Source organism: Pomacea canaliculata, linkage group LG3 (assembly GCF_003073045.1).
Source record: "Pomacea canaliculata isolate SZHN2017 linkage group LG3, ASM307304v1, whole genome shotgun sequence".
Taxonomy (NCBI): Eukaryota; Metazoa; Mollusca; class Gastropoda; order Architaenioglossa; family Ampullariidae; genus Pomacea; species Pomacea canaliculata.
In genome coordinates, this window is record NC_037592.1 from 38,775,731 (window position 1) to 38,799,755 (window position 24,025).

The 24,025-nt window shown below is 40.3% G+C and overlaps 1 protein-coding gene across 1 annotated transcript in view; it reads right to left on the reverse strand.

The window, feature by feature from the left end:
• The window catches only part of LOC112558904 (ATP-dependent DNA helicase DDX11-like), a 30,133-nt gene that overhangs the window by 4,107 nt on the left and 2,001 nt on the right, over nucleotides 1–24,025 (reverse strand). Inside the window, 21 exon segments of the mRNA XM_025229655.1 lie at nucleotides 15,333–15,436; nucleotides 15,674–15,746; nucleotides 16,015–16,127; nucleotides 16,682–16,801; nucleotides 16,980–17,087; nucleotides 18,176–18,221; nucleotides 18,578–18,613; nucleotides 18,615–18,685; nucleotides 19,114–19,137; nucleotides 19,590–19,731; nucleotides 20,083–20,235; nucleotides 20,395–20,490; nucleotides 20,963–21,030; nucleotides 21,253–21,337; nucleotides 21,697–21,752; nucleotides 21,755–21,803; nucleotides 21,970–22,098; nucleotides 22,101–22,190; nucleotides 22,433–22,516; nucleotides 22,822–22,889; nucleotides 23,647–23,669. Of these exon segments, the coding sequence (XP_025085440.1) occupies nucleotides 15,333–15,436; nucleotides 15,674–15,746; nucleotides 16,015–16,127; nucleotides 16,682–16,801; nucleotides 16,980–17,087; nucleotides 18,176–18,221; nucleotides 18,578–18,613; nucleotides 18,615–18,685; nucleotides 19,114–19,137; nucleotides 19,590–19,731; nucleotides 20,083–20,235; nucleotides 20,395–20,490; nucleotides 20,963–21,030; nucleotides 21,253–21,337; nucleotides 21,697–21,752; nucleotides 21,755–21,803; nucleotides 21,970–22,098; nucleotides 22,101–22,190; nucleotides 22,433–22,516; nucleotides 22,822–22,889; nucleotides 23,647–23,669 (1,738 nt within the window).

Consider the following 24,025-nt stretch of genomic DNA (forward strand, 5'->3'; position numbering starts at 1 on the left):
TCTGCTGGACCTTTAACTAAGCGACGACGAACGATTTGCCTTCTGCTTCTTAGAACGAGAGTAATTGATTTCACAGCGCTACCATGCATGGTTCAGACACACCCCCACACATACCTCTCAGACCCTTTTCCCCTTCTGTCATGTCTTAAAGAGTCCCTGGACCACTTCTACTATTTTCATATTGATCGGCTAGGGGTTACCGACCTACCACGAACCTTTGCTCAAGTGTGCGGCGGTCGCCGACCTATTATACGACCTGACTTCCCGAGACAAGATTTGCATTTCCGTACTTTTGCCCTCAATCAGATATCTCCACCTCTTTTTTTTTTCTCCTGTTTATTCGTCGTGTGCTCCCACCCTCTCCTTTTCTTTGATACACTGCCGCACTGCGCACTATTTGGCTTTGTGAAGTTTTACTTTAAGTGCTACATCCATCCCACCCCTACCACCCACCCAGGCCAAAATTAGACGAAGTCGGCACTTGGTTCTGAGGGCCAGTGAGGGGCACGAGTTCGCACAAACGGCTTCTGCGTGCATATGCCTAGTATATCACGCACGTAAGCCTTCTTCTTCTTTTTTTTAAAATTGTAACAGGAATTTTTCTCTTTCTCACACACACAGAATGTAAATTGAAAATTAGGTCCTTCCGGTGTAAAAGCTATTATGAGTCATACTATTACGTGGCCCCCCACGAACTTGTATTACTGGATTGCTGGCAGACGATTTTTAATTCCAGTTAACTACTAAAACGAGGCAGGTGTGTACAAAGCTTCCGGTTTAGTCACATTCAAGGCTCCCCGAGACGAACAGCAGAGAACTTCGCAAGAGGCTAAGCCTTAATGGTCTCGGCAGACAGCAGTCCACCTGTACACGTCTGAGGTGCCCCTAAGTTTCATCATCCACTCACCTATTCCTACACAAAATAGAACAAAGTTTTCCTTTCATGTCTTTGTAAAGTGCAATGCATTTGATGATTTTGGTACGAAATATAACACTCTTTATTGTTTAAGTTCTTTACAGCCGATTTTCTTGCTCATCCACCAAGTAAACCTTAAACTTGTCCCCTGTAGCGATCCTCTTTTTCTAGTAGTTTTCAGTGATGAAAACTACCTGCCTCAAAATGGAACAGTCCGCACACTGACACAAACCCTCGTCTGTAATGGTTTGGCCCACTGATTTAAAAAAGTTCCTAGTAAATGTGGCGGTTATTAACCTGTGACGTTGGGTTGATTCCCCTTTACCAAAGCCTCGTTGGGGTAATTTCTAGTCGACCTCACTTAACCTTTGTGAACTTCTTTCCATTCTTCAATCACGCCTCCAACTCTATCAGATACGGCCACCTTTTTCAAATCCTAATTACTCTTTTTTTCCCCACAAGAACTTTGCCGCTACAAATGTCAACTATGGCATCATATTTCAGTTTTAAAGGCTGAAAATCTCAACCATCATCCGAAAGTCCAAATATGTGGACCTTTCACACAGAACGTTGAAATAACCGCACTTGTAACAGTGAACGGATTTAAAAAAAATTAAATGCGCTGTTGTCATGACAAAACCATTAATAGATCTTCAACAGAACTTGTAGAAATACTTCTGTTTATAGTCTTGGATGAGTGTCTAAGTAAGTATAGCTGTCCTTGCAGCTGTGACGACCAATGACAGCTGCACGTGCATCTCGAGATACACAGAAGCGACTCTTCATTGTCACGTGCGTCCAACAGCATATGTGGTGAGCCAACGCACAGACCACTAAGGGCTCCCACGGTGTTGAAGGGTCTGATGAGAGACAGACTCAAATAAAAAGGTATAAAAAAGGTGAAATGTAAGCCTCCCTGGAATAAGGAGCGAATAAAAAGCCAAGTTTCGGGGAAGTGCATAATCACATTTCCAGCTGTTATTTGATTTAACTAAGTAAAGTAAAAGATCGTCACTAATATGAACAATACCACACACATCCACTCCACCATCATCATGTCCCTTAGTTTAGAATGGCCATGAGGGAACCCCGAATCTCACCGTTTTTCTCATTCTTTTCCATTCACGGAGATCTGCTGAACGACAAAGAATGCTTTATGTCCATTGAAAGAAACCAATCGTAGGAGGATCGCCACAACTACAGGAGGAAAACACCACTGTAACCACACAAGTGGTTGTAACACCATTAAATTTCCAGAGAATAATATTAAAATTCATGCCCTTAATAGACTTTCCTTTCGTGGTAGTATAAACTCTAAACTTTAAAAGGGTCGGGGGGTCATGCTAAAAATCCTGTCATTTCTGGACAACCAGGATTGCCCACCATTAACTCTATCAAAAGGCTCACGAACAGACGAACAGATTGCTCAACGCCAGTTTAAGTATGGGGGAAAAAACGGAAACCCGCTTGGGTCGTTATTTGACAAAAAAAAAAAGAGAGAGAACAAAGTTGCTCCATCGACCTAGCAGCAGTTCCGTGACATTACAGGTTCTATCCCACTCCATGGAATGGGTGGTAGGTGATGCAGGCGACGAAAGCAGCGAGGCTCCAGTACCTGACACACCTGCCTGCATACAATCTATTGAACATCGACTCTTCCAAACTGCTGGTTGCTCCCCATCCCCCCGACTGTCTTGCGTATTAACAGCAAACTCGACCTCGATCTTTTGTTCGACAGGCCAGACTTAACTTGGAGGTTATTTAGCACAACAATGGAGAGAGAGAGGAGGAGGAAACTGTGAGGAGGGAGGGGAAAGGGATGGGGATGAGGAAGGGCAGGTGGATGGATGCACAAACAACCAAATGACTAGTCGCAACCTTCAACTTTTTTACCGCTTCGCAGCGCCGGAGGTCGTTGACCGAACAGTACCACAAGTTGACCTCATAGGTGCTCGAAAACAGGGGAGGGTAAGTCGTGGCCGGGATTTGCACACAGAAAAAAACAAAATTTGCCGCATACCTACATAACAAAAAACCGGAGATAATCACATGTTCAGGTTCAACCGCGTACCCAAACACTAGTGCACAAAGGTAACTTTGGTGCAAAGTCTTCAGAACCGAGAGCTGAACTATATTCATCCACAACTCTTAGGAGGTAAGAGGAAGCACAAAAAGAACAAGAAGGCGATGAGATTACTTGATACCGAAGAAGAAGAATCCAATCTTTTCTTTTCCTCAGCACTGCTTTGTCCAATGTTTTTGCGATGTTGTTGTTGTGGTGGTGATGGTGGTGGATAAGTGCAAATGATCAAATACTACACGATGTTCTAGTGACTGGGGAGGGTACAGTTTTGTTTCTGTTCGTGTTGCATTGAATACGTGGGTGTATGGAAAAGAGAAGAGAGTTTGCGAGCGTGTGGGAGATGTGGGTGGTTGTTGTGTTTGTGTCAGACTGGTACTTAACAAAGTCGCAATATAAATGCTCTGTTTCATGATTATTGTGTTTGTGTTTTGACTTAAGGTCGGAAACTAAAGCTAAGAATCCAGTAAGAAACCACACGTGTCAAGAAGGAATGGGGTGGCGGGGAAGTGCTCTTAATAAGAAACAAACGCGCGTGTGCACAAGCCATTAAATGTAAATTATCATGTTTCCCATAAGGAAAGTTCTTTCATTATTCCTTGACACAAAAACGCTATTCCAAGTGTTAACAAAATAATTTTTCTTTTGAATACTTCAAAGCCACACACTTCCTCGGGAAATCGACGAGTAAAGTTTGCTCGGTTGTTCTGGTCTTCGATGGCATCACCCCGACAGGATCCATTCTCTCCATCTTTTGAACAGCTCTTACTCGCCCTAACTCGTTACTGGTCACCGTGACACAGCGACCTCAATTGCTCGCGGGTCACTTGGTCGGTACAGGTCACTTCATTTGCATTTGTCCAAGACACGACAAACCCGCATAATGGAGTGTAAAGCAGAAGGGGTTATCTCGGCCCTGCTTCTGACATGGAGGCACTGAAGGTGGAGGGACTGGGTGGGGTGTGGGAAGTAAGGCAGGATGACGTGTGTTATCGATAACATTGGGGAACATGCTGACATGGGGGAGTGGTCAATGCAAAGGAGGAAATCTGATCGTCACGTGCACAAATCCTCCAATCAAAACAAAGGAGGAACTGGAGCGGGAAGACTACACTAGAGGACACCCTGGGACAGGCTGGAACGACGAGGGCCATGTTGAAGGTCCACATTCACCTTGAGTTCTGATTAAACAAGCGAGAGGAGAGAGGCCAGAGCATCGTGACCTCGTCTTTAAAAAGAAAGGAAAAAAAAAGACATAACGCTCCTTTAACACTCAAGCGCTTCAACCCCTTTCAACGACACTGATGCAATGACCTTTTTTACATTGATGTGACCCGTTTTGGTTCAAATCACTGCTGCGTGGATGTAGGTTTACACAGCAATGCCATTTTTAGTGCGGAAATCGTTATCATCATTGTCATCGTTCATCTTGGAACTGATATAGCCTTCACATAGTCATCTTACATAAAGTCAATTTTGTTTATTTAAACATATAATAACATAATAAAATATTAGAACTTGACGGGAACAGACTATGTGGCGGTTGCCTCTAATGCAATGTAGGGAGAGCAGGAAAATCTGCTCATGAAGAGCAATAATAAGTTAATGTCATGTTGTCCGGCTAGCAATGTGTAAAAAAAGAAGAAAACGAAGATAATAGTGATAATGAAATTAAATACCGCCCCCGCCTTTCTCAAGAGGATAACATTTTTACCTCCCCTTGCTCATCACTCCAGCTAACACGAATGTGGATGAGAGTGTGGCTTGTACTATTTATCACTTTTTCCATGATTACCCAGGTTGTGTATCGACACAGGCGCCCTCACGCCCCTCCCTTCCAATCACTACAACCTCCGTGCAGCTATGTTCAGATACAGCACCTTGCCGAGGCACTAATTCCCTTCGTGAGCCAGGGCCATCAGGGCGATGTTCGAGTCGTGTGTTTGTAGTAGCAATGTTTCTGGAAGTACCTTTCTTACAAATATGACTTACTCCATATGTAAATATTTTTTCTGAAAACAGCAATACGTTTCTTTTGACAATCTAAATGAACTTCGTAAAAAGTATGGCAGCGCTGAATCTTCCTTTTTGGATATATAGGAAACATTAAAGAAAAAAATGAGTCCTGATTAATGACTCTGTGGGGCATAAAAAGAGAGTAGGTCCTCTTAGATACTAACATAGGCTGTCATAACAATACCAGTAGCCAAGATTTCCACCTCTTGCTCTAGTTCGCAAGAACTTTCCTTGCAGGCAGCGCGGGCACGATTGGCATTCTCGATTATCACTCCGAATGCAATTTCTGCTTACGTCAGCTTCTCAAGAAAACGCGATGCTGGAGGCTTTGAATTTCTTACAAATTAATTAGGCAGTGGTCGAAGTCCCACTTTTCCCTAACCCATACTTTGCCCATCAACTATCGTCTTTGAATTAGACATCGAGGTGAAGTCGCAGAAGTCTACCTAAATAAGTCATTGATTGAAATAATACCGCTCGCAATATTACGGGACCACATGACACCGTCAACAACAAAGCCAGAAAATAAACAAACAAAATTATCCCTGTGGAGATTCAACAGGAGAAATCCAAACATGTTGAAACCATATCTCCGATTCCACTCTTATACTAAGATTGCATTAAAAATGAATGAACAGTAAATGTAAGGTGACCAGACGTTTCGGGGGCGAAAGCGGGACACGTGCCGATGATGGTGTCGTCACTGTCAAAGAACACCGAAAAAAGTGATTTTTAAAGACAACCGGGACATTGGATGGACTTGCCAGAAAGCAAGAAAGCGGGACATTGGGCGTTCCGCCCGATATTCAGGCGGGACACGAGGTCAAAAGCGGGACTGTCCCGCCTAATGCGGGACGTCTGGTCACCTTAGTAAATGTATCTATAATGCAGTCTCTCCTTCCTGAAATTTTTTCTCCACTCCTACCCCCGGGTTTCGCGCCATTAATTTTTTTTTTTTGCGCACACTCAAACTGATTTGCACACCTGCTACAGTTCATCACTCAAATATGACATAATCACGATTTACTCATTTATAATAATAATAACGACGATGACGACAACGATGATCGGTCACTCATGATGAACTTCGATCATTTGTTCACTGCTTGGTGACACTGAATAAACTATCTTTTAATAAAATAACTAACGGTTAAGTTAATATATTACATATCGACCTTGCTGTGAGGAATAATTTGTGCCAAATGCATGATGTAGAAATGACAGAGATGGTGTTTACAAGTCATAAAAAATATTGTCCATAGCTCTGTCGTCCAGGGATGATGATGATGTCACCAAATAAAATTCCCTTTTCCAAAAATCAGATCAAGGGACTTTAATTTTTTTGCTTATAGCTCGATCGCTTTCATCAACTGTACCACTCGAGTTCAGCGCCTGCGTCTACAATGACACAAAGCATAAAGTTCCTCCCCGGGGAGCAGCGATCAAGAAGGACATCGCTCTTGGGCCAGATCGCAGTGACCGGCTACCTCCAGGGCATACGGCCACGCCAGGCCATCGACCCAGACAATCCTAACCCAATAACCCGGAGAGCGGGGTTAGGGGAGGTTACTCGGTCGACATCCGCTTTTGCGCCGCCCGTGCACTGGCAGGCACTTCGCTTGACCCAGCGAGCGAGTCGGTGGCCCCAGAGAGCTCGCGCGCGACCCCAGCTCGCACCAGGAGCAGAAATCAGGGTAGGATATCGTCACCTGGGCCGCTCCAGCGAGGGGAGTGACTAAATCGGCCTGGCCTCCTGATCTACTCTGTCGGCATTTTGACCTTCATGCCGCTCTGATTTCACCTGCAGCCCCGGCAGCGGAGCCTCCACGCGCACCGCGTCGCAGCACCAGAAGGTCACGAGGTCGCCTGATGCTCTGTATGGTAGCTCCTGCTAACACAAACTGCGATGGGCCCACTTTATGTGACGATATATGTAGACTCACATTATGCAAATAACTGAAGTGCGACTTAAAATTAACTTACTAATCGACAGCAAGATCGGCTTAAGTTTTGAAATGTCATTCATTTATGCATTACTTAGCTTACACGGCAGCTAAACTGGCTTTAATTATATTTTAATATTATCGATTACCTGATCGGATTATTGAAATGTCGTTTGATGTGCACAACACTGCTTACACGCCAGTCAGCTTAAAACACGTTTTTTTTTTCCAAACCGTTGTGATTTTGCATGAATGTTATAGCTTTTCTTTTAAGGGGGAGGGGGGTGAAGATCTGACACAGAAAACTGAAAAATTCATACTCCGTTAGAATAATGTTAAACTATCTATTTCAATAATTACAAACGTTTTATCTTTTATTAATCTCTCAAACACCACATTAATGTAAATGATCACTAGTGTCAAACGGTAAATCAACTATAAGCTTACACTATCGCCGAACTGGTACAAGGTCAAACCGAAAAGAAAATCGTGTCTGTAAATTAGTCTCTCGGATGTAAACAGAGCTAACTGATGTCAGAGATAAAACATATTAGCAAAAGACGAAATCCCAGCTTTATTTTGCAGCACTTCACCCCTCTACCTCCCCATCCATCCCATGTTTCTGATGTCCGAAATTGGTTCCGCATGCATATCTAAAACATGTGGAAAACAAGTGGGTTAAACCTCTAATATATTTTTTATTACGGTGTTCGTCAAAACAAGCTATCTGTTTGTCCCTGGCACCTCGAGTACGTCACTGGCAAGCAGGAGAGTTCATTTCACCAGCACAGGAGTCGAGGGAGAGAAGGTCTGTTGTGAACAAGATGTTTACTTCTCTCAAACAACAATCCGTTGCTTAAGAAATGTAATTACAAAAGTGTATTATGATGAAGTGAACTCGACAGAATTACTGTAATGTAAAATGCTGCCAAAGTACTTTGAGCGTACAATACTTAGAAATGGTCTCTCGTGTCTTGTTCGATGATCCACTAGGCGGACAACTGGAATGATCTGCAGCACCCTGACCTATGACCCAGTAGGCGGACAACTGGTTTTTGTTGTCGCGCATTAGCCTGGGTCTCGGTAAGGCATTACAAACACTTCATGAATGATGAAATCGAACCTTCTGCAACAACCTGCACTGTTTTACAGACTTAACTTAATAGATGTATAACATAATACATGTGTATCCTACTCACACGGCTCCATACTGTGCTGTGAAACAAAACTGTGAGCGTGTATCGATTTCTGAAAAGAGAAAGATTGAAAGATTCGCAGTTTTACTGAACCACTTTCAACACCAGGAAGTCTTGCGTCTAAAGGTCACCAAGAACAAAAATTTTTGTTTGTTGAATAATTGAAGAACAAAGCCAGAAGACGGGAGGCCAGAGAAAATAGACTTTCATGGCGGCACAGCCACACGCACAAACAAAATTAATTTTATTTCAACTCTTCTTGAAGGAGACCAACTAACCACGCTTAAAAAAAAAAGAAAAAAAAATGTGAGGGCAAACTATATTACATAACAATAAAGACGACGAATGACATGGATAATTCGTCAATGTTTGAGACAATGGCCTTTGTTTTCACCAGTTCAGGCCAACAAAAAAAAAAAGCCTGGGACAGGTCCATGTTGTGGGGCATAGACAATACCGGCAGGTGACACTGGTCCTTGCCCACCCCTCAGATGTGGTATCGTCCGAAACGACAAACCCGACGGGAAGAAACACCTGCATTCCCCATAATTCTTTCATTCCTAGCTTCGCCAACAATCCCTCCATTTTCTTCCCGGTTACCGCTGAGCATTACAGTGCAAGCCAACCACACCTGAAGAGCTGCCCTCGCCTTTTTTTTTTTTTTAAAAAAAGTTGTTTTGAAAAAGGGAAGGAAGAGGTCGGTGTTCCTTCACTGCCATCTTAGGAAAGTAGTTATGATGCAGCCGGCTGCATGGGTGAGTAGTTTCCAGTCAGCCTCTTGCTCCAGAAGACTGTGACAATCGATGCTGTAACGAACTATTAATAACCAACCTATTATTAGGCTGCCGTGCAACCAGGTATGGTGCGGTTATACTGCTCCCCATAATATAATACCACCTCCCAACTACGCACCACGAGCTGACAGGAAAAACTTCCCCCTCCCCCTCTTTGTTTTCAGTTCTGGCATTTCTACAACGGAGAAGGAACTACGCAGGTAACATGGACACGGTCCGAAGACACACCTTCACAGGCCGCTTGGTGCAAAGGTTACGATCGATACACGCATGCGCACAAGTCATCAGGCTGCCTGCTGGTTCCATGGTGCAATGGGAGGGTCAAACGTACCGAGTCGTCACCTGCACATCGATGCAGGCATTTCAAAGTGCACTGCACCGACATGCAATCACGAGACCACATGTAGGTTAAAAAAAATCGCCATGTGCTATCTGTAAGGTAACTGAAAAAAAGTAGATCGTACTGACCTGGAACAAAGTTAAATGGCGGTTGGGGGTGGGCGGGAGAGGGGCTGGGTTTGAGGGGGACAAAAGAAACGATTGATGAACATGATCTAATGTCACTCACTAGCTGACTGGCTGGTCGAAATTGAGAACAGCCTCTGTTACATGGCCTAGCTGTCTAAGCCTTGCTGGTAGGCGCTTGCTACCATGAGGCCTAGATGCCATGGCCGTGCTGGTATGAGACTGCAGCTAAGTCATAGAACAATCTTGGTTTGCATTTCTGAGTCTTCGACTAGATACAATTTAGCTATGCAATCTGTTAAGTCAGGAAAGGTCAAACTGCGCTTACCACTCACAAAAATATCCGACGAATCTGCAACTATTTTTAAATAAGAAACAAGAGAAAGAGGAAAAGACAAGGGATAAAGAGAGAGAGAGCATCACCCGACTAAAAGGAAAAATACAACTTTAATAACAACAAAATCCCTTTCTCCACCAGCAAAGGAAGCCATAAGGCTCTCTACCTGAGAGCCAACTAACCAAGGATCAAAACCTACTATCCACTTGCAGTATTTTAAAAAAAATCATTTACATATTTTAAATACTTTTATATAAAATAAATAATATAAATGTTTCCTTGTGCTTCATCAATTGTACAAATGTAAGTAATCAGTTTCCTTATTTTATTTTTATAAATGAGCTAGTACTATCTTTTAAACCAGTATTATCCTCTACAATAACTCTGTCGTTTTCTTTTAATTTTAGCAAACAAAAAATGAAAGCAATTACTATAGACCAACAAACTGTGTCTTCTGTGATTTATGAGTATTTTGGTGAAAGATTTACCGTAGACAGACTATACTGTGGTAAAAATGTATCTAGGCTAGTTGACATATACTGTCAAAGCTTTCTTATTGATGCATTTCCCAAAATATCTTGTTTGCGGCATCACTTTTTCTTGCTCTCCTTCCTACGGTTATGTGCCTGTGAACAATGTTTTGTAACCGTCTGTTTTACAAGGTGTGCTAATGCTCTCATCCCTGCGAAGAAAAATTGCCGATTCTTTATCGTACGACAAAAAGAGGGTAGGCGGGGAAAACCTTTTGAATGGATGCATTTCACGAAAAAAAAGTTTAGCCCTTCTGGAACCCAAATACGGCGACCTACTTCTTTTTGTTAATACATCCCAACGATCAGACTAAATGGCATTTGCTGATGTGGACGAGTCGACTCCCATAATCTCCCCCTCAATTAAGCCACACTATTCACCCCACCGCACAACCACCCACCCCCTTACCTCGTCGATCTTATGAGAGAGCGAGGGAAGTCCCAAGCATCTATGGTGGTGGTGGTACGGGGGAGTGGGGTACCTGTCTGTCAAACAAGCCTCGTTTAGTCCCCCCCAAAGAGTACTGGGTCAAAAATTGGGACCATGTCACTTGGCAGTCGAGGCGGCGATCACTGTTCTTGTTTTCTGGACATAAAAGTTCACCTTAAGGCCAACATGCACGGTGCATCGTGTCAAACTATGTCACAGAGAGGAGAGGCGGCAAGTGGGTCAGGCCATGACGGCGCCCTCGCTGCCACAGTTCTAGCAGGCCTCGAGCGAGTGCTTCTGCACCGGTTGGTGTCCTTTCTTTGGTACTGCACTCCAAACTCTGGTTCACCACTTCGAATTTTTTTTTTTTTTTAAAAAGGAAGGCCACACACAATATCTGCCGCCTTGGTCTATTTTTAAAATTTCTTTTTCCTCAAACTCTTCTCCTTCTTGCGCAATAATGGCTAGGGGGAAGCAGATGCCATAATTCAGTCGCCAGCTTTTCAAGTAGCAAAAAGAAAGGAGTGCCGCAGTTTTAGGGGTTTTATCTTATCGCTCCACTTTTAAGTTTAGAAGTCAGCACCACGGATCTATTTCAGGGTCAGTTTACAGGAAAAGAAAACTTTGTAAAAGCGGTTACCAAATTCAGTTAAAAAAATATTCTAGGTCGATTATTTTTATAATAGAATAGTTGCACTTTAGCATCACGATACAATAGTCGACCGAACCTGCAACCTTTTCCGGTCACGAAATCGGGATACTCAATGTCGGTTATCATTAATTTTTGTAGTAGTAAGTTATATATTTAGCCCTATATGGTCGAAAGTCAGTCAATTCGATAACACTTTTGGTGAGCGGTCACGTGGTACTAACGCAAGCTCTGAATGTCGGTTATCATGCACCACCTGTCTACTATTTGTTTTTAAAATCCTTCCTGGACAAAGGTGTCGGTGGGGTTGGGGACTCATGGTGATGGTTAAGAAGGCCAAAGAAAAAAAAACGCATCTGGTTCCTTACAAAACAATCCCATAGTTCATGTGTCTAATAAGTCATTCCAAATAAACTAAAAAAACTGATCGCAGGAAATTTAAAAAAATATCTTTGTGCAAAGATCCCAGTGGGCAAAGTGAAATAACGGAGAGCAAAACAACGAACTTATGTTCATTTATCTTTCGCTTCTTTCTTACAACCTCGCCTGCTTTCCACAAAAAGCTGACTGTACAATGATGACGTGTTTAATGTCTGGCTCAGTCTAATAAGTCCAGATAGCAGGACAGCATGTGATAGCTATAAAACAGACTGCGGCATTCATTCAACGGTTGTTGACGTCAGCAAAACTGTTACTTTAAAGAACGATAATCGAAAACCGAATTAGCGATAGCGAAAACGAAAGTGCCCATAAAGGTAACTGTAAAGATCTGTAGTCAGAATAAATGGCGGTTTGCACTGAAATCTGCTCAGTGTCAAAGCGAGAATAACTAAAGAAAGGTAGTTTCATAGCCTTGAGGTCACAGGGGCAGTAGCTGTAAGTGGTTCGTCGTATTTAGGGCATAGTCCTCTCTTTCCCCTTTACTTCCCCGTATAAATCAGATACCTATTTCTGTTACCTCTTCTGATAAATCAGGTATCGATTTCTGTTGCGCAATCCCTGGGTGGACTTAGAACCAGAAACGGTCTTATCTATACGGTGGAACCAGGACGTGGGCTTCCCAGAGATTAACTAAAATACTGGTTTCCCCACTAACAAAATAAACTTGTCTGGCTTTTGCACAATCAACATCAGCATATTCCAAAATGGTTGACACTTATTTTTAACCTCGCATGAAAGCAAAAGCAAAGCAAAGAGGCATTGCACTAGTAAACTCTCTGTGACACTCCGGAAAATCTGTGCTACCGACACAACTTCCTCTCAAATGCCTGCACAATGTAACTATTGTTCCACAGTTTTCTCGGTTAATAAGGACCCGGGGATGCAAACCTGTTTCTTCGCCGTGTCTGCGAAAAGGTCACCGATTTTAAAGAAATTGTATGCCCCATCGATTGCCGGTACACGACATCAGAAGGTGCCTTTACGTGCTCGTCAGCGCACGCGCAGTGCAGAATATGCATAACTTTTTTTTCACTTCAAGTGACGGGTCGTGCATTCCCGACTAAATATCAGGATTAAAGTAGCATGCACGAACGTTATGCGAGGACAAATTTTATAACCTCTTTTGTCCTTTCCCCACAAGGCCGGTCAGCGTCCTGTGAAGTTGGGGATACCGTGATTAAAAAGTCATCTTTAAAAAGTACGCCTGAATATTATTTTAAATATATTTTAAGAATAAAACTAATTCAGTTATCTGACCCTGTACAATCACTGACCCTAGCAGCAAAGACAACACTCATCTGCTTCTTTTAACCCTTGGGAAAACCAGCCGACTCCACCGACAGGGGGAGACAAGCATGGAGCGTCGTTTTCATCCAAACATCAGTTTATCATCTTCTATTTTCTGCTTGCGAATAACTGAAGCCTGTGTAATGTGAAAAAGTGCCAGTCCGTGCGCGTGTATATATATAAGAGAGAGACTGTTCGTGCAAATAACGAGTCCAATTAATCATTTTTTTTTAATTGTCAAGAGCAGACCACACGTCACATCTTTTCACGAACTCTACAAATCAGAACAGGACAAACTAATCTCTGTCAAGGGTGTAAACACTAAAGGTAGGACAAGAGAAAGGAAGATAATGTCCGGGAGGGCATGGGGATGGGAGGTGTCGAAAGTAAAGCTGAACTGCTGACGGGAAGATCGGTTTCCTGAGAGGTCACAACTATCGACGCAGACGACCGACTTCTCTCGTTTTCGACCAACGTATGCCAGCGGGGGCAGTGTGGCCGAGCAGACTATCCTCGTTCCATCCCACTGTAGCCCCGTCTGGTGACAAGTCCTCGCTATGATCCAGATTTCTCCCGCACTAGGAACACCGAGAGGGCGCGTCCTCGCTAAACCGCCGCACCAACCTGACTTGCCTTCCCCTTACCGATTAAAGTGAGCTCTCCCCCTGCATTCCATTACATCATCGTCCTAGCGCATTCAAATGTGCAAGGGGTGTGCAGCGTGAAACATGTTGAGTCGGCAAAGTCCTAGGGACACTATTTTAAGGCCGAAAACAAGCCCATTGCTGATGAAAAATTGCCTTCTTGTGCAATATTGGACTGAATGTCTGATCTTACTGAGCAGCAAAAAGAATGGGTAAAGTGCACAAACCCTCGAGAAAGTGCGGCACTCCTGCAACCCTGATGTATGGATGCTGCCAAAGCGGATGTGCTACATCAGTCAAGGTCTTAGAACGTGCATACCCAAACGCTGGAGCAGTCTATTTCAGGGACAGGGAGAGAACCTGGCATAGCCTCCACACCTTTCACAGGACGATTGGGTTCAGCTGTCAATGGTACACTGACCGATTTTCTTTTTTTAATTCTTACAAAGACACTAAAACTGCTACAAAATGAATAGGGATTGTTTGTCTATTTTGTAGTGGAATAATTTCGGTTCGAAGACCTTGTGTGGGATCAATTTTATTATCTCCTCTCCTAGTAATTCTCCAACCAGGATAATGTAATCAGGGCACAGGGCAGAGGCCACAGCCTTTCTGGACTAAAAGACTAACCTTTACACCCCTTCTATACTTTTTATGATGATCCCCAAAGGTCAATTGAAAGGTCAGCGTAGCAATTAAACTGAAAGAAAAAGAGAGGTATCTGCAATAAAAGCGGATTTTTTCAGCAATATAATGCATGTATATAGACAGCATAAAGTTTAAGATATACTTAACCTAAAAAAAAAATAATAATTCTGTGAACACCTGTCTAAAACTTGAAGTTGAGAGAGCAGGAATAAGCTATGCACATGTATGACAACTGCACAGCTAATAAAAAGCCTAGCTGTGGCAAAGACCTGGCTTCATGCAAACTGATATGTCTTTTTTTTGGTTGTTGTTGTTGCATGAGTTCATGTTAAACGCCGCGCCACCAACTAAGTCTATATCACAGCAACAAAAAGTAATCTTACCTTAAAAAGTTTAAGGACAAAACCCCCAGAGTGATATAAGCATAACATTCTTTAAAAAAGGTCAACACAAGAAGTAAACAATATGTAAATGAGTGGGTAAAGTGTAAAAAGAGTGGTGAAGCCCAAAAAGCCCACCAACAAACCAAAAAAAAAAACCACCAAAAGACAGGGCACCAGGAACCATGGCAATAGCTGCAAATAAATCTAGATCAGAAAAAGCGGGTCTTGGTCTAGAATGCTAATGATCATTCTTTCTAAAGCCTAAATTGCAAGCTAAATGGCATTTCTCTTACACATTAGGATGCAACAATGGGAAATAATGAAATCGATGATGGAAAAAAAATGGAAAGCCAAAATTATGAGGTACACTTCACATTATGAAGACTCTAGTGCGAAACTGTAGAGCTCCAAATAAAGCATAATATTTAGTAAGCTCAAATGTCTTCTACTTGAGCTACTTAAACTGTATACATTTACTTTGCATGGATTAACAAGATGTATGTTCACACTGGCATCTGTAAGTATCTATGGAGAAAGCAATGCTTAAAATATAAAGTGCATCACAAGACTGACCAAGTGAGGATCATCTCGTGTCTGGAAGGTGAAATCAAGTTGTCTCCCTGTAGGGCCAGTTGCTAGGGTCAAGGACAGTAAATGGTCTGGTGGAATAACATGACCTGAAAGCAGGAGTCACACAATAATTCTGCAATACAACTGATTCTATAAACAAGACCTTCAGCACAACAATCTCAACACTTTGGTTTCAGTTAGGTTGGAGTCACGTCAGTGACCACTCCAAAAGAAAATAATAGCACCGACTTCCATGACTTTAAATCTTTCTCTTATATGCACTACACTGGTTTAGTGGGAAGGGCTTAAAATGATCATTAAGTAGAAAAGTCAAACCAGACCACCACATGAAAACTCCAAAAGCTTGTCAGGCTGAAGGCCTGCAGCAAAAAACAGCTGATCTTTGAATTCTGAAATCTGGAAGCAAAATGTGGTCACAGAATTAAGATATGGGCACAAATACATTTGATAGAAAATGTTATCTAAATCATGAAATATAAGATTAAACCATCTAGAAATAAACAGAATAAATACTTCAAGGAAATACATATTATACCTAAGTGCATGATCCACCACAAATTGCAATGCATTGGTTAATGGTGAGTAATGTATTCAGAAGTGGTCTGAAGCTGTGTAGACTATGTACACAATGTGTGCAATATAAATCCAAAATGTGGAGACTCACTGGCTGCATTGTTCCCCCAGCTACCACCACTGCTCGAGCTTCTTGCAACACATCAGCAAAGTGAACAGCAGGATTAAGGAGCAAAAACTTGATGCCCGACTGACTTAAAAGCACTGTGACAAGAGAAAATAAAATGCAAAGTGACAACAAACAGGTAACAGAAAGCACAACTGAAAAGCCAGTACAAAAAGGATACTAAACGCTTACAATAATTTTGATCATTATCAAGTAATTTTGTAATCAAGACAAAAAAATATAATACAAATGACATATATATTATTCATATGCTAAGCCACAGCTGATAATCAGTGAAGGCTCTTACAGCAAAAAAGCCTCTGTTAATGCCTTATGCTGATAGGTAATATCATGAAAGCAAACTGAAGAGTTGCAAAAGTCTGATCTCAGGTTCTCTTCTGTTTCTCAGATCACAATTGAAGGCTTAACCAACATGCTCTTGTGACCACTATACGTCAACAACAACTGCTGTGTGGTGTAAATATTTCCTGGCAATCTTCCTGAACTAAAAAAATACTTTAAAAATTAAAAAGTGATACAAAATTTTTGCCAACAACTGTTTGTCAAAACATACAATAAAATTCTGTAAAAGTTCTTGCAAATTAACTTTTTATCACACATTCCAAGAAATACTTTGTATTTTTTGACTAACTCTGTTTACTCAATACCACTCGTCCATCATCATTGGCTGTGGTCAGTGCTTGGAGAAAACTCTCAATGTGCATGAGAGGAGAGTTCAAGACAGGTGTAGATTTGTTTCGGTTCACTACATCTGAGAAAAATCAAAACAGAAAAATATGTTGTGTGAATAAAAAAAAATGAAGTAAAATAACACAAATACAATTATCAGAAAGCCATTTTCATCATGTATATCTTTCATAAGCCAGTGAATCACAAAAATGTTTTTTTGAAACACAACCAAAAATATGAAAAAAAAAAGTTTTCTTTACCGACTGTGATGTCCTCTTTTATAGGGTCTGAGGTCTTTGCTTTACCAATATTTTTCAAAAACATTGACACTCCAAACGTTGCTGTCTCTTTAACAGCAACTGGCATGGCTGCAAATTAATGAAATTAAAACAAAAATTAAATGCAATATATTCCTGAGAAAATGCAGACAAATTTTTTTTTAAAAAAGCATTTGAGTTGTCTGTCTTCTTTTTGTTCTGGTTCTGTGTGTCCCTTTCCAGTTGGGACCATCATGCTAGCTGCCCCTGCCTTGCTGTGGACTGACCTCCTCCATGTCTGCCTGGGTCTCCCAACCCTGCAACTCTCCTGTGTGTTCCAGCCCAGAGCTTGTCGATAAATTGTCGGCCAACTTTCGCAAGGTGTGACAGATCCAGCCCCACTTCCGCTGCTTGATGTCTTGAGTAGCAGATTTTTGGTTGGTTCTCTCCCACAGGTCTGTATTGGAGATCTTAGACCATCTGATATTGAGGATGTGGCGCAGACATCTGTTGATGAATGTATGAATCTTGGTGGTGATGGTCAATCTTGTTGTCACACGCCATGTCTCAGATCCATATAGGACTGACTTTACATTTGAGTTGAAGATGCGGATCTTGGTGTGTAGAGATAAAGCTTTGGAGTTCCAGATAGGTCGCGGGGTGTGAAATCAAAGCATGGCTTTTTTAGCTTCTTACATCGTCATCTGCACCTCCATCTTTGCTATGCTGCCAAGGTAGGTGAAACAATCAGACTGTAATACATTCCCCATGTACTTGGAGTGGGACTTCTTGCTTGTTGACCCGCATTACCTCCGTCTTCTTGATGTTGATGGTCAGGCCAGTCATCGCTGCTTCTTCTGAGAGCCGAGTGAGCTTTGTCTGTGCATGATGCACTGAGTTGTGGGTACTTTCATCATAATAATGCACACTTACCGATACAGCTATGGCTCAATGAAATGCATTTGATTGAAAAGTGTTTGAATACTAGTAAGTTCACATAGCACTTTTTCTCTTCCAAAGAAGATCATTATAATAAAATTAAAAATTCTTTTAAAAGTATCTAAGAAGACTACAGAAATATGTATAATTAGTCCAGAGCACAAAGCAAATCAATCCAAGATGCCCATGTCCTAATACTGCTATGTTATCTCCCTTAGTTGCAAGGATTGTCTATTTTTTTCCTCTCCCTCCTGACTCACCTGGAATTACTTCTGCAACCTGGTATTTTTCTACAAAACCATTTAACTGAAATGTACACAAAACAGTTTTCAGTTCCTTTTTATCCTTTAATAATACATTTAAATGAAGGAAACTTCATCACAAAGCTCATGAATAACAAGTATAAATTTGTATGGCTTTCTGTCATGACTCCAATATCATTTTTGCTCAGGCCAAAGGTTTATTAAAGTGTTAATGACAGTTTATTAATTACAAAGATAATAAAAAAATGAAGGTGACTAATTACTGCAATCATCTATTTCAGTATTTCAGTAATCTACAATGACATTCAGCTAATCTGTCATTGTAATGGATTATTTCACTAAAACAATCATAACAAGTAAACTTTTATGGAGGACAAAAAGTCTTGAGTTTTTACCAACCTTCTTGCTGATCTGACTGCGGCGACAGTATTCCACGAATTTTAAAAAGGTTCAGGTTGTCAATCTTAGCCTCAAACAGGAAGTTGTTGATGGTCATCAGATTAACATCTGTACATTTTTGTTATACATAAGTGAATGTAATTACACAGACCACAAAAACTATAAGGAAACAATATTTAATGGTGTATGGCATAAAGTAATAATGTATAAATACCCAATAATTTTATATCCATAGCACTTAAAATTTAATCAAAGCTCAAATATGTGACAAATTAAAAAAAAAAATTTTGAGAAACTCTGCTTTGAGAACTCATCTTTGCTATTAGCAAGCAAAGTAATTGGAATAATCTGTAAATGTTGTTTTTAATTCATAAAGTATACTTTACCTTTGAAGTAATATATAATATTACACTTTTATACCTTTCTGACAGTACACACACTCATATAAATAAAAAAAAACTGGATGTGCTTGTGTCTTTGCAGAAGAATAATTCTAGAGGTTTTAAAATTCAAAAGAAAAGTTACGGAATACCAACCTGATTTCCCCGTATTTTGCTTGTCTGCTGGAACACCTGTTTTCCCTGAAATAAAAATGCTTAGAATGTTGATCTTCAACTTAATGCTATAAAAATAGTTTTTAAAAACCCATGAATGATTTTATTGTTACCCAGTAAAGTCTCTCAAAATTCACCTACAATAAATTTAAGTACAGATGAAGTAGTCTGTCCTGAAAAATTTCTAAACTAATCACATTATTCTGGAATTAGTCCAAACTCTATATGTCTTGCATGTTTTCTGGAGAATTATCACCTTATTTCTTATTTATCTTGCTTTTGCATTAAGAAAATCTAACAGCTTATGAGTTGTGTGCACAAAACTAGTCTTCAATTTAATATGGTTGCAAGTCTTTCTGCATCTTAAGATGGAAATTAGTTACTGATAAACCCTTTTGATTCCCACAAATCCAAATTATAATTATCATTAATTTTGATCTACAAGTCACATAACTGACACATCCCAAACTTACCTCCCATACACTTCACAAGGTTGCTTAGGACAAAGAGAATCTGCTTTACATACATGAGATTTTTAGCTTTCAGTCGTGACCTGTACTTGACTTCATATTGACTTAACTGTGAATGAGCCCGAAGAATCTGAACAAGGAAGACATACATATTGCCAGATTTATTTTAAACTCAATGCTTCTTGTTTTTGTGTCATGTAGCTTATGAATGCTAGACTAGTTAGAAGTGATTTAGCACTAACAAACAACACCAGCAGCCAACCAGTTCATCATACAATTAATAAATGCTGACCAAACTGTCCCCATACTCGTGACAAGAAATCAAAATAATAAATGTCATAGATCAGTGATCCCAACTATCTGATATCAGCAGCTCCACAGTGAACAGAAAGACTGAAAATAAAGTTGCTGCACAGGATGCATACTGTACCTTGTGTCACAACCATTTCAGCATAAATGACGCCAAAATATGTTAGCATACCTGGGCACCCGTAACTTCCACACTGTGCACACTGTTGACTGTCTCCAGCAGATTATGAGCCTCATCCACAATGACCACATTTCCAGCAAGCTTTACACCACTGGCTTCCCGTGTGGACTTATGAAGTAAAGTGTTGTAAGGCAGAACAACCACCTGATCAATTTTTCAAAAAATCTTTCAGCAATTAATCTTCTGATTTACAATTCCTTTTTCATCGCCATTCACTATGCCTGGTAGAAACAATACAAAACCTAAAGTCTTCAACAAAATCTTCTGACTTTGATGTAAACAAGAAAAGTTTTCATGCTGTACCTCAGCACTGGGGATGGCTAATCGAGATCCATAGTAGGGACAAGTTTTTGTTTCACGACCAAGAGTTGTAAGCTGTTCAATGTCACACAGCCCAAGCTGCAAAGTACAGCAAGTATTACAAATATTTGCAAAAAAAGAAAAATAAATAAATAAATAAAATCTTAACATGTGAAATTCAGGATTTTTTAAAGTTTTGTTTATTGTCTTTAAAATTGACTTTGCTATATTTCTGTGCTGTATAATGGTGCAAGCCTGCATTACACGTGTTGAGCACAGCTTCAGTAGTTATGTCAAAGAGGATAATAAGAGCCATCACTGTTATAAGAGAGCCTGAAGTCAGGCAGCAGTCACAGTGCATAGAGCCACTGGCCCCTTATTGACAGCAAACTTCGCTAGCTACTAGCACCTTTGTTCTGATGATCATGTGCTTGCAACACACATACAGTCAGGCGCGCACACTTTCATACTTTTTGGAAGCTTGAAAACATATTTCAAAAGGCTGAATTCTATAACTTAGGAAAATATCAAAGCAAACAAGAAATGTTTAAAGTTACAGGTTTGATATTACCAAAGCTCTGTCTCGAAAGTCCTCCAGTATCTCCTGCTTACGATAAGGACATCCAGGATTCTTCTTACCTGAAATCAATGTTTTAGCAACCAGATTTCAGAAAAAGATTTAAATCCCTTTTTCTTTAATCTGTTGTTTTAAAAAAAGCTCCTTTATGTAAACACTGCTTACTTGTAATAGTCCAAAATAAAATGTGAGGTGATTTCATAAGAACAATCCAGAAATCTAAATGCAAATGATAATAACATAACAGTATTCTTTCTTTCTTCACTTTCACTTGTCCCACTTACTCTTTTTCTGTTGAAGTTCAAGGCATCGGTCATTGATAAAACTAACAGACTTCAGCTTTCGCACTGCCTCATTAATACACAGGTTCTGGAAATAAAATTAAAAGCTCTCTTACATACAGTAAATGCACATGATCACATACTCTTTCTCTCGTTTTCCACTAAAATCTCTTTTCTCTCTCACACACACACAAACACGGATGCATAAGAGTTTACACAAAGACACAACATTCTCACACACATGTACAATGACCTAGACCATGAATAAAGTCTCTCTCTTTCCCTCTCTCACACAGTCACAAAAAAAGTGTTTGTGGACCAGAAGAGAACAGTCTTATGTAAGGTCATGATTATCAGAATTATTTTGTAAACTTTGTTTTTTTTAAAATTTAAACACATCAAGATATCATTCTACAGATTTACTACATTACACGCATCTGCAAATACCTGTCTGGAGCCAAGGGAAATTACTCTTGTATCCTCTCCAAAAGGACTTTTGACAATTCCCGGACAAACTGAGCAAGCTGAGAATGTGTGCGGCTGCAGTAATAGATCTGTGATTAAAGAAACTGAGTTTTAAACCAAACTAGACAAAATGGACCTGAAAACACACACACATCATCATCATAATGTGTGCCTTACATCCTATTACTTTAAGTCTATGATGGGAAGGTAAATCCACTCTCTTCACTGCTCAAGAAAAGTGAAAAAGGTCACCACCTTGGTGACATGGGCATCTTCATCATTTTCGTTTTCTTTCCATTCTGCAGATTTTTCCTCATCACTTTCGTAGTCCTCTGGAATGAGATTACTGTCATCATCTCCTGATGCTAATGAAGCATGCTGTCTCTGCTGTCTGCCAGCTCACCATTAAAAGCTTTCTGTGTCTCAATAGATGATCCTTTCAGCAAGTCACTGAAATCATCTTCTAGCTGTGCAAACTGCACAAAAATAGGAGTAAGAAAATTCACAATTTTTTCCCTCTACCTTCTCCCAAGAAAAAAAATTATTCTGCTGTCTTTACTTTTAAGACAAAACTGCTCTTCAAAGACATTCATTAATGCCCACAAAAGAAGGGGAGTAAAACTAAAAAACATATTTTAAAAGTACATTAACTTTATTATATTATCTGCATTTTTCATAGAAACACCATTCAGCACCAGTTGCATGCTGAACGACATACCTTTCGTTTGCCTCTGGTAACTTTGCTGGAAGACTGAACATTCTTCAATCTCTTTTCACGCTGCTCTATGAGCTCCTGTTCTTGCTGTACAACAAAAAATGTTATCACACTACAGAAAACTTTGATTATTCTTGATAGCTTTACCATCACTACTTGTTCATGGATCATTTCCAAGAAAACCAAGCCAAAAAAAAAACAAACATCACCACAATGATGATGTCTAGGTGCTGCTGAAAAGATTGTGATGAATGTGTAAATGCAGAACAGCAGTACCATATAAGAAAAATATATCAGTTGTCATTCTTGTAAAACATCTTACTAAGTTTTTTTAAAAAAATAAATTCCCTTTATGCTGTTAGCTGCTCTCTTGAGCATGTCACTAGACTCACCTTTGCCCTGGAAAGTCTGTCTTCTTGCTCTTTTCTTTTTGAGAATTCAGTCACCCAGTCAAACCCACCTATGTACACAGTTCAGGGTAGGAAACAGATTTTAGTCAAAATAAGAATAATGAGGATTTATATAGCGCTTTTCCAATGATTTGTTCAGAGTGCTTTAAATAAATAATATACAGACTGAATCAACAACAACCATGCACCCATATTCACATATAACAGACACACTCACTTCTACAACAGACACTCACTCATACACAATGTAAATTACAGACACATGTTATGCATGCTCATGGGCAGGATAGGGTCATAGAGAAGTCACCATTCATGATGCGTCTTAATTTTAGACTGAAAGGTAGTAAAAGAATCAGAGTAATGAAGGCTGAAAGTCAATCCGCTTCCAAATTGATGGGGTTTGGTAGGAGAAAGACCTCTGTCCATATGTCTTTGTCTTAGCTAGACTCTCAGAAGCTTGGTGTCAGAAGAGGAGCAAAGAAATCAAAAATACCAATGCCCACAAACTTCAAACTCAGACTTCAAACAAGTGCAATTATGATGGCTAGATGGGACAAAAAGAATTATTTGCTCAGGCAAAAAGCTTTCATTCCTGTGCTAATTAAGTAAAACATAGTTTACTATCTAGCATGAACATCCATAGCATGTCCATATTACTATATTTCTGGTCCTTTAAAAAATATATTCATTACGTATTGTTAATATTACTATTTAGGATGATTGACTGAGATTTTGAATATGGATTAAAAAAATATACATAGATGATCTGTGTCTAAAGACATTTCCTTAAATACACATGGACTGTACCTCCTCCTTGGGAATAACCATTCCTGAAAGAAAACAAAAGAGATTAAATCACAAAAACCAACAAATATCGGCATTAAGATAGTAACTTTGATGACAGTGATTGCAGCAGAGATTGCCAACATGGAAGTGGCTAATAATAATGTGATGGTGAATGATAATGATGTTTATTTATGAATGGATTGAGTGAAAATTTCAACCTGAAGATTCTGCCATGGCTACTACTAAACTACACAGTGATCTCCAGTGAGTTTGCTGTAATGCCTGTATGTAGCAAAGACATGCTAATGATTTAAAGTAACTAGCTGGAATGATGATGACACCAAGGACTAATGACTGAAAAGGAAAGGAACAGCATTTACATTTCCATCACTTTTCCCCC